Below are 12,141 nucleotides of genomic sequence, written 5' to 3' on the forward strand. Positions count from 1 at the left end.
AAATTAAATAAAACTATTATAATTTGAGATTACAAATTAAATTGAAAAAACTTTATATCAATTGATTTACATATTCAATGGTTTATTGACTTAAAATTTTGTTTAACATCAAGTTTTTAATAATATTACAATAGTTCATTCTTTAATTTACAATTTTGTTAACATCAATTCTCAAAATTGCCTTTAAACACAGTATTTTTTACTGTAAAATAAATTAATACAAAAACTATTTTTTTCTAATAAAATTTTTTTATGCTTAAACTAAACTTTGTAAGGCTGAACTTATCAAAACCATTTAACTTGTTATATAATGTTAAAAAAAAAAATCATTTATCACCGATTTTTGAACCAGTACCTTAAAATTACTATTCCGGTTTTAAAAACATTTAAACAAGAAAGACAAGTGTAGCTTCATGAGAGAAATGAAACCAAAACAGCAGAGGGGAAAAAAGTGAAGGGGGAAAATCAACCTTGACATTGTAAGCAACTTAAAATGTATCTGAAGTGGAGATGCATGATCTGAATGTATTATTCTTTGCAAGAGTCCCACAGAAGTTATTCAAAACTCTCAATTGAGTAAAGTAAATAAATTATGTGCGGCCATAACGTACAGAAATACGCTTATGGATGGGGCTTCTGCAAGAGGGACAATCTTGCATACCTTGTTTCTCATGGAGCTCATTGCATGTTGTGCAAACAACTTGATGAGCACAAGGGAGGAATACAACAGACATCTCCTCAGAAAGGCACATCACACATTCCCTTTCTCGTTTCACACCTCCTGTTAAAGTATAGTCATTTAAATTTGTAACCAGTTCTGAGATAAAACTCGCCCTGGATTCTTCTGGGGTGGCGCCAATTTTCGTGTCCATACAGCTGCTGGCGTAGCTTCCATCAATGCCCCTTCTCAGTGCAGCAATTTTGGAAGAGTCGGTCTTCTGTCTCAGTATTGCAATTTCTTTTTCAAGTTTCTGGATGTCATCTCTGTACCTATGCAGATTCTCTTCTGCTTTTGATTTGATCATATTTTCCTTCGATTTTGTTGACTCCTCGATTTGTTCCCTTGCTTTTCTTATAGAATTTGCCTCTAGGAGGAGTTCTTCTTTTGCCTTTGCTACCTGCTGCCATCTAGCCTGTGATATTTTTCTTTATGATGAGAACAGACGCAGTAACATAACTCATTTGGCATTTAAACAGTGAAAATGATGGCATCTTCAGAATCATGCGAGTGGTGCATCTGCGGAATCATGCAAGTGATGCATGTGTACCACACTGTACTCTCATGTTTCACTCTCCAGTAAGATCACATTCACATTTTTGTGATTCTAGTATCAATACTTTGATTAAAGGACAAGTCTTGCAGCCACAAGATGAATAGAACCTTCAAAATCAAATGAATCAAACAGGTGCATCGGGACATAAAAAAGATGATAGATCATTCTATTCATTAATTTCTTGGTGGAGGGAAGGTAGTTCCAGACTTTTTAGAAGGGAAAAAGATGATATTAGCTTGTTAGTTGGGGAATCATTTTGATTCATTTAACATGGAAATAATCCCAACTGTTAAACCATGCATATAAATGAATAACAAATGCATGTCAGTGCATGTCAATCCAAATTTATTTCATTTAATGTTTAGCATTAGATGAGTTGGGGTAGTTTTGAAATTTCAGATAAATGCTCCCTAAGTATAACTTCTAACTTTTTTGGGGATAAAAGCAATTATATTGAAGAAAACACGAGATCAACTACAGCCAGAGCCATATATCTTAGTATAGATATCAGGTGACATTTACATGATAGAAAGCACATGGAAAGACAGTTGGAATGAGCAGGAAATAGTATACCTCAACTTGCTCCTGTTGCATTTTAGCTAGCTCTAACTCCTGCTTCAGCTGAGCCAATTTATGTTTTTCAGTCATTAGCTCTTCCTGAAACAAGGATTTCTGCTTCTCCCATGATTGAAACTTCATTTGGGTCTTCTTTTCCCTCCTTGAGACCTCTTGACAACTTGTGGCTGATTCTGCAGCACGTAACTTAGCAGCCTCCATCTCTTTTCTGAGTGCAGCATTCTCCACCTCAAGCTTCCGGACAGCAGCATTAGCTTGTTCTAGCTGTCCACTTGCTTTAGACAAGGCATTTTCCATCTCAGAAAGCTTCTTCATGGTATTTTCCTCCAGAGATTGCTTCTCTTTTTTAAGACGCTCGACTTCATCTTTCTCTTGCCTTAGTGTCTTAAGCTCAGCCTTATCCTTACTCAGCCGACGAGCAGCCTGCATAACCTTCTGATTTGCCCACTCTGTCCATTCTTGGAGCTGATTTCGCAGCTCCCGAACCCTTGGGACCAACTTCAAAATCATCTCATCCTTTCTATCCTGGGGTATCCATTGCCCAAGGGACTTGTCATACGGTATTGCCACACAACTAGTATTAGGTGCTTCATTATTGCAGCAGATAGATGTTGTAGAAAACTTACTTTTTGAAGATAAAGAAAGAGAAAGATCAGTGTCTGTAGCTGATAATGCATTTGGACTATCAACTGCTGGTACAACATTTGCTTCATGTACTGAAGATGAAGCATCGGTTGATTGGGAAACAGTATCAGTAGAATCTAGGCTAAATGCAGTTGGGGTGGATGGTCCATCATTAGATGAGAAATCAGTAAGATTTTCTTGTATCACATCAACTCCCATTGCTTTGCTTATGTTTAAGGATGCACTCTTTAAGTTTATGGTAGTAGAGTCAGATACAGATTTAAGTTTTTTATCCAAGATTAAACCACTCAAGCCATTCAGCTTTCCTCCTCTCGATGACCCTTTAGATCCATATGTCCGATAACCTTTTTCTACATGGAAGGACTTCTGTCGAAGAATGTAGTCCCTCTTAGTGCTACTGGAATGGACCTTTCTAACACTCCCACACTTTTCTTCCACTGAGGGAGAAGGAGATGTTCCAGCAGTACTAGATGATTTATCTATAGAATCACATCCAGAATTGGCACTGGCACTGTCTTTCTCTGAGAGTTCACCAAGAATTTGAGAATTCTTTGAGTTGTCCAAACCAGAATTTCCTGTGACAAAGGATTTCTCAGATTGAGAACCGGAGGGGACAGATTTAGAAGGACTTGGAAGACTCAATTCACGACCTTTTGTTTCTAATTTTGATTGTGATTCAGTCTGGACAGAAGAACAGCTGTCAGCAATGCCATCACTACCTAAACTACATAAAGGGTCACCGTCCATTGCACAAGCATGTGAAACGTTCATGTCACAAATTAACAAACACCACATTGCATCCCCAGTACTGAAGAATGGCCTAACCTCTCGAAGAACACAAACCAATTCAGCTAAGACATACTTCTCTAGCTGTACTAAATCATCAAAATAGTGCTCTCGCGAAGGATCAATCTCTTGGCCATTTCTAAGAAATGCTAAGGCATTATCAACTATATTAGACACAGTATCTTTACATCCATAACAGATGCCTGACCTTAAGATGGCCTTTGTAGCAACGTCTTCAGTGTAGCCACATGCCACAATTTTTTTTATTGCACTCTTGAAGATGGTGTCCAAATTGGTCAGGACAAGTTCTTCCAATTGTGCTTCTGTGAGATCACTCCAATCAGCATCATGGAATTCATCCACCTCGAGTTCCTCCTTAGTTTGGCTCAGCCTGACCTCAGATGAAACTACAGGACTAGACAATCCAAGGTCAAGCTTCAACCCATCAGAATGATCTTGGCTACTACACAAGTCAGAAGCAGTTGATTGCCCATGACCTGGGGATATTTCAAATTTTTCAGCAGAGAATTCATAACTTAGGTTTTCATGTTGAGGTGAAGGAATAATCTTATTTGGCTCCCCTAATGGTGGATCAGCCCTGAATTTTCTCTTATTCCTACTTCCTTTTTCTTGGACAGAAACCGAAGGAGCCATTTGACTACTACCACTAGCAACCAATGATGCCATTCAGCTGCAAACCACAATCAATAAAAAGGAAAAGATAAAATCTATGAATACACTCGCCAAGTTTTATGAATTTATCCAGCATCCATTCACAACCATCCAAAATTTATCAATTCCAAAAACAAGTTCTATTAGACAATAATGTGAAAATTAAAATTGATCAGGAAAAATCAGAATGAACTTTATAATATTATAAACCAAGATAAAAGAAAATAAGTAAAATCTAACACTGAATTATGAAGCATTGCATGAATTCAAAAACTGAAAATCCATTACCTCTAAATCTCAGTATTGCAGCCTAGAATATATAACTTCCTGAAATGTTTGGATAGAGAAGTACCAATCAATAAATAATAATTAAAAAAAAAAAAAAAGTAACCTACCCATAAACATGTACCCAGTTGAAAAAGAGAGAAAATTGAAAGTACCCAGATGAATTCAAAGACATATGAATACTCCAGACTCAACCACAGATCAGAAAAGTGATCGAAGAAAATTGTGTTTTGAATATTATAGCATAGGCAGCGAGTGATACAGAGAAGATCCCCAATAGAGGTGGAAGAAAACCAGAGTTATAATCAGTATTAGACGATTGAGACATACCCGATTGAAGAAAATAGTCGGAAATCAAAGGAAAGATCGATCTTAGAACATCGGAGAATCAGAAAGAAAATCGACAACTTTCTCTGTTTTTTTTTTTTTTTCTCTCCTTATATTTTATTTGTGCTGAGGCTGCAAGAGCTTTGGGAGGCTTTTAAGCATGGCACGTCCTTCTCTCTGTATAGTAACTAGGTTAGCACCATAAGCTATACAAGATATTAACACAAAATAATAATAATAATAATAATAATAATATAACACAAAATAGTAATAATAATAATAATAATAATAATAATTATTATTATTATTATTATTATTATTATTATTATTATTATCTAAATGGTGATCATAATAACAACAGTAAGAATTAATTTCGTAGAAAAATTGTTACTGGAAGATACCGTCATCTCTTGTGGAATTATTATTCGTGTGGAAATTAATCGTCTCCAAAGTTTCTTTAATGGGGATGCTATTAATGTGTCAAAGAAATATTACATATGTTTATTTGTATACCATAAATTTGACTCTTTGTCTTTCATAAAAGTATTATTAAAATTTATACTTTTTTTAAGTTACGTAATATTTTTATTAAGTATTTCATTTTTCTTATTTTGTGAACACTATTTTTTATTATTAATTTTAAATTTTGATATACTATATCAAATTAAATACATTTATTTATTTGGACATACTAAATTATAAAAAAATATATAATTTTTATTAATTTCAATTTCAATTTAACTCTTGAAGTTTAAATTTTGATATATCAAACTAATAAAGATGATGTGTCTTAATTTTAATAAATTGTTTTTAATTTACTATTATTCAGTATTAAAAACACATAAAATCAACATTAAAATAATTATCATTTTTTTTCAAATGTTTTATTTTAGTTACAAATATTCATACAACGCATAAATAATTTAATAATTATTCTTAATTTTTTATTATGATTTATTGCAAAGGTTTTTCTTTATATTCATTTGGCTTATTTCCAATTTAAATATCTTATTAGGATATATTTATAACAATCGTTAGATAAATAATAAAAAATTAAAAAGTACAATTAATATACAGTTTGATCTCTAAAAGTGATAATGTATATTATTTAAATGTAAATACACGTTTATAAAAAAAAAATTATTACTTCGTTCATGCTGTTAAATTAACATAATAAATTTTAGCATTCAAAGAATAAGTTTTTCTACGCACAAACTTTTTCAACTAAAATACAATTTGTCATTTATAGAGATTAAATTATATAATAATTTTAGAAAGCGTTAATTAAGACAATATTTTAAGTGAATTTTATGGTGGTGAACGATTAGTAATAAACTACAGGTTTAGATTGTGCACGAGTGCTTTTAAAAAATAGATAGCATAATTAGTTTATATATTCAAACCATGATAGTGGAAATATATTAATATTTTTTGTTCAAATGAAAAAAAAAACAAAACTTATTTTAGTTTTGACCGTGACGAGGGTCAAGTCAAAGGAAGTTTTTATATCTAACAATGCGTCATTGTGATTTTTATTAATACATTGAATTGACTCACACTACCACACACAATATACTATTTATTTTTATGCTTCCATTTGATCGCTTCATTTCAAAAGTCTTCCATTACCATTAAGCCATAGGTCTTCCATGACTATTAGCCACTAGTGTGAGGCAAATAAATAATAATAGATCCTTTGCGAGGCAATTTAGTTAAAATTTCTAATACCATTAGTGTGATATCAAAAATAGGATATACTGTATAATTTTTTTTTATATTATGGTATCTATATGAGTTGTAAACCTGTAGTACATGTTATTTTAATAAATTGTTATCAATTTATACTTATGTAAAAATTTACACTATATGTCCCTTGAGTATGTGTGAAATTCAATATAAAAAAATGATAAAAAATTGTAAGTGTGTAATTTGTAGTAGAATAAATATTTTAATTTTAGCAGAATAATTAATATATTTTTTAATAATAATATATTACATATTAATAAAATATTTAATTTTATTAAGTATTGTTTTTATAAGTAGTTTGTAACAGTACTGTGAGAGATCAATTATATATGAATTAGATTAATAATTTTTTTTATATGTATCGTTAATCGTTGTAAACGAATTGAAATACTATTTGTACTTAAATTTGTTTTTAATAAAATATTAATATTAATTTTTTAAAAAAAGATAAATATTAAAAAAGAAAAGTAAAAACATCTTGTCACGCTAAACAATAGATATTTACTCATATTATTTCAAGAAACCGAATGATAATATAGAATGATAATATGTATTTTTTTTTTTAAGAAACCGAAAAAGAAAAGTAAAGGATATGATCCAAAAAATATTCTTTGATTCCTTCTTCCGCAAAGTTTTGTCATTTTTGCTTTAACTTATTCTCTTCCGTGGACATATTGTTCACATTTTTCGTATTTATGATATGTTACAAAGTAGAAAATTTTATTGGGCTATTTTGTGATGTTTCTTTGATAGGTGTTCACAACAATAATATATTTTATCAATTTATATTATTACTAATGATCAATGTTAAGAAACATGACAAAAGCCAGAGAACGCAGAAATTGATATAATCAGTAGAAAGGGAAGTGAGAATTTTACAGGAATAGATAATTTTTTTAGTCGGCTATGAGGCTATCTATTGAGCTTTCTAGTTGTTCCTCGTGGTACCACTATGATGTAGAGACTGACACTTCCACCCACCAAAATGAATAATTTTGGAGCGTAATTCAATTGAAAGTGATTGAGATTGAACTTGGAAAAATTGGAAGTTCAGTTACCAATAGCTGTAAAAGTAATCAAGAGAATTGATATATAAATAAAAAAAAAACTTTATTATTTATGGCCATATTATGAAGGATTTGAACTATATATAAATATAAAATATTGGGTAAGGATTAAACTTCTTAAAGGGCACAAATCCTCTAAGGAGTGATGTAATTTATGTTGACAAAATTATAATAATTATTTTTGGTCAATGACAAAACTATAATTAAAAAAGAGAGAAATAGCGTGGAAGCAGCAGCGAAACATTTGTAAAGATTAAAGGACAATATCAGAAGAATTCATTGAATTTGGGAGAAAAATGGATTGAATGCTCTAATACATGAATTAAAAATATATTTAACTATTAATTGATTAACAAGGCGTGCTTGCTTATCTGAATGAATAACTAATAATGGTATTTTTCAAAAAAGTAAAAACAAAATTGAGAACAACTGATATAAAATACCTAAGTATTATGCTGGTTAACAAATTTAGATTGCTCACTTAAGGTACATTAGTCTCACTTGAGATACATTTTTATATATATTTTTAAAATATTTATCCATGCATATATACAAAATTCATCAATGAATAATTATTTTCTTACTTTATAAATTTAATTTATAAATAATTATTTTTTTATCAATTTTAAAATAATTTTAAATAAATATGTGCTAACTCACTTTAAAGGAATTCAATATATTATAAAATACTAAAATAGGTTTTAAAATACCTCACTTGTTTTCCGTTGATGATCTATTTCTAGTTGTTAAAGCTTTATTTCAATTGCACTTTATCCAATACAAAAATAATAATAATAAAACTAAATCCTTCGTATATTTCTTTAATATCATTGGTTATTTAAATCATGAAATTGGTGTGAAATGATTTAATAATCTGAAATCTAAATCAAGGGTTCCTATTTATTCTAGCAATAATAAGAAAAAAGTATATTATGACTTTTTAAGATGAAATTAGAAAAATATTGTCTAATTAAAAAATAATTTTTTAATATAATTATTCTTGTCCAAACCCATATCATGAATATACCTAATTATATCATGCAGACTGGCATAATTCATGTGAGCATTTGAGACGAAATAAATATATTACATAGAAAAAATAAAGAAAATGTCACCCAGGAATAAATCTGTATTCTTAAATTTAAAGGAAAATTAGGGTTTAGAGATATTTACCAAGTTAATAGAACTTACAGGATGAAAATTCTTAAACTGCGTAGATTCTCAAAGCTAAGTATAAGAACCATCTAAATAATATAGATGGAGGATAAAATAGGATACATATTTGCTAAATAACTTGGAAAGGTATTTCTAAACTCTAGGCTAATCTGTATGAGTGAGGATGGTTTAACTGTTAGATTTTGAAAAGATCATTGATTTCCTAATCTTAAACGACATATTAAATCAATCGTACCTTAAAGTCAATCTTTCCATTACCTTTTATGCCTCTAATAAGAAATGGAACTAGGATACGACAAAACTGTACGTTCCTCAAAACATGTGACATAATAGCTCATATCCTTCCTCGTAAGTTAAGTGTAGGAGTTGATTCCTTTGGTTGTCCCCAGTGTATAATGGTCAATATGCCTTCAAGTCTGCTTATAATATGATAACTAAGCTGAATGAAGTTAGTAGTATTGATAACCCCATTTATAAGAAAACTTGTTCCTAACCTACCTGACCCAAAAAAATTTAGAACTTTTACATGAAAGGTTGTTAATGGTAAATTAATGACAAATGAAGAAAGATAGAAATTTTTTTTTTCTTCAAATGTTTGCCTTTCTGTAATCTGTCCAATGAATCTATAACACGTGTTAAGAAATTGCCTTCTTGCTACTGAGTTATGAAAATCTGTTATTTATGGTACAATTTGGACTTCTTTCATTAGTTTAAGTGTTGGTAATTAGTAGTTGTTAAGCAACTATTTTAGTGGGGATAAATGTAGAGCCGGGGAAAATTTTTAGTTTTATAAACCCGATCAATAACTAATATTAAACTGGTTTAAAAAATTTATATCCACATTAAATTAATTTTTTGATTAATTATATTTATCTAATTAGTTTAGTGTTCTAAATTTATTTTTTAAAATAAGATTTTTTTATTTATTCAAACTATGTGTATAAATGTACTATTTTATATTTTTATTTATTAAATTTTATGCTATATCAATTCACAAAAATTTATTCTAACTATATTTTACAATTAATTTTTTTATTAATTTTATTTCTTATAATTATAATTAAATATTTAAATTAATATTTTTAAAATATAATATTTTAAATAAACTATAATTATTATATTAAAGATATTAAAATACAATAAATGTTTTTAAATTAATTATTACTACTTTTTTTATATTTATGTTTATTTTTAATTTATAAAATATTATAATATAATAAATTTATTATTTATGTTATTAATTTTTATTTTTATATATTTTAATTTAAATTTTTATCATCAACTCTATTTATTAAAACAAGTTAAAAATAATAATAAATATTTTATAAACTTCTATAAAATATAATATAATTAATAGATATTACTAAAATCTTTTTATATTTATTTAATGTAACTGTGCGTATAACAAATTAGTTTTACCTTAAAAATTAAATTCACTAATGTATTGAAAACTAATTTTACATTAAAATTTGATTTAAAATTAATTTAACGTAAAATTAAATTTCAAATTAGTTTTAACAAAAATTAAATTAAAAATTAATTTTAAATAAAATTTAAATTTTAAAACTATATTTAAACTGATTAAAAAATAAAATAAAATGTTTAAAATTTAATATGTATAATTAGTTTATGTAGTGAATAGATGATAAAAAGTAAAATATATGCATATATTTATTAGTTTAATATAATATAAATATAAGAAAAATTATATTATTAATAGATTAAAATATATGTAACTATAATTTTATTTTAGCTATTATAAAATTTAAATATTTTTTAATATAATAATTTAATAATAATATAAAAAAATTATAGTAATTTTTATAGTATATTTTAATTTTAAAAAATTAAAATAAATTAATTTAAAATCTAATTTATATAATTAGATTTTAAATGAATCTAAATTAGTTGTTTAGAAATTCAATCCATACACATACTCTAAATAAATGGCTGGAATATCAAATTAGTTATTAGTGAAATGATAGAAATCATCTTACCTTTAATAATAAATGTGAAAATGATAAAATGTTGTCCATTCGTATCTTGAGCTTGGCTAAGCACATTATGTTTACTTTTCATGTTGGGACTGATTCACATGATCCCTAAAAAGTGTGTTTACTGGGTAGTCTTCTCCTCACAATTTTTTATGTTTAAATATGATAAATTTAAAAAGAAATTATTAAAGTATAATTTTTTTAAAAATATTTTCCCTATTTAAGGTAAATTTTGTTAGTTACATGCTGATACTTATTTTTTAATAATAAAAAAATTAAATATCATTCTTATTTTCTAATTATCACTTGCCGAAAATTGTTTTTTAGGAAGCTTTTAGTCATGAGTTTCTATCTCTCTATAGCCTCATTTCATGTTTTTTTCAAATTCTAAAATTATATTCTACCCCTTTTTTTCTTTGATAAGCTTTTGAATTCATGAACCTCAGTAATTTAATAGGAACTAACATTTATAGACAGTGAAATAGTACAAAACACCATATTTTTGAACTATAAAAAAGAAGTTATAAATAATGATAACCTCGTTTTATTTTAGTCTGATGTGATATTTTTGTATTTAGAAAAGTTCTTATATAATGCTTTATAATTATTATAAATTAATGTTTTTTATATATGTATTTACAGTATATATTTAATCAATTTTTGTTTTGATTATTTATAAGATTGTCACGACATAAGTGAAATGGTAGAAAAAAATAAATTAAAATAATTCTCATTATGTGGCAACTAAAACATCAAAATTGTATTTGATTATTTTTTCAATAATATAAAAAAGTGTAAATATGTGTTTATATTTTTTTTATTATTAAAAAAATAAATGTCAACTTTTATATGTTTACACTTATTTTTTTAATAACTTTTATAATGTCGACACTTATAGTGACATGACAAAATTTATTCTAAACATAAAAATATTTTGTAAAAACCTTATTTTAGTAATTTATTTTTAAATTTATCATATTTAGGAAAAAAAAAATCCTCTCCCTACCTTCTAAAGCTCAATGTTAATAAATCTATTAGTTTGAGCTTCAAAACGGAAGCTTGTGGTGGTCCGCTTAGTAAGTCTCAAAAAGAATTTTTTATAGAATTCATAAGCAATCTCAAATGGTTAAAGACTTAAAGTATAATCATATATTAGTAAAAATGGATTCTAAATTAGTCATTTAACTTATCTACTCTAACACGTAGAACTATCTCTGTCTATTTATTTCAATTTAGAACATTAGAGAGCTTATACATTTCAATAGGTTATATTTGTTTATAATGTATTTAGGAAAATAAAGAAATATACAATTTTTCTTGTAAATATTGCACATCCTGAAAATATGGTCATGAGACTTTCTTCCCCCTCTTAAGCTTTTACCTTTTATTTGCGAGAATACTTCTTGAATTGTCTTTCTTAAAATATTTAGTTAATTTTTTGGTTGAGCTTTTAACCCCATATTTATTAGAAAAAAAGTTATAAAATAAGCTCCTGTTTTATCCATAAAATTATAAACATAGATTTTTTAGACATTTTATCTTTAATTTTTATCTCTAACTTTACTAAATATCACCACTTTAATCTATTTTTGA

At 27.4% G+C, this 12,141-nt stretch overlaps 1 protein-coding gene across 5 annotated transcripts; it reads right to left on the reverse strand.

The window, feature by feature from the left end:
- Nucleotides 1-349: 349 nt before the first annotated feature.
- LOC113871279 (putative E3 ubiquitin-protein ligase RF298) lies at nt 350-4,775 on the reverse strand. Of its 5 annotated transcripts, none has more exons than XM_027508276.1 (4): nt 4,569-4,775; nt 4,242-4,280; nt 1,848-3,972; nt 350-1,133 (listed from the first exon to the last, which is right to left on the reverse strand). In XM_027508276.1, exons 3-4 carry the CDS (start codon nt 3,966-3,968, stop codon nt 591-593), a joined length of 2,664 nt encoding a protein of 887 aa, XP_027364077.1. In that variant the 5' UTR covers nt 3,969-3,972; nt 4,242-4,280; nt 4,569-4,775; the 3' UTR covers nt 350-590. The 5 variants fall into 5 exon arrangements, with proteins under 5 accessions (XP_027364077.1, XP_027364096.1, XP_027364106.1 ...); XM_027508295.1 differs by having other exon boundaries at nt 446-1,381; nt 4,569-4,751; XM_027508285.1 differs by having other exon boundaries at nt 460-1,121; nt 4,569-4,705.
- Nucleotides 4,776-12,141: the final 7,366 nt, after the last annotated feature.

The sequence above is a fragment of the Abrus precatorius genome, unplaced genomic scaffold (genome assembly GCF_003935025.1).
Source record: "Abrus precatorius isolate BTA unplaced genomic scaffold, Abrus_2018 Scaffold10, whole genome shotgun sequence".
Taxonomy (NCBI): Eukaryota; Viridiplantae; Streptophyta; class Magnoliopsida; order Fabales; family Fabaceae; genus Abrus; species Abrus precatorius.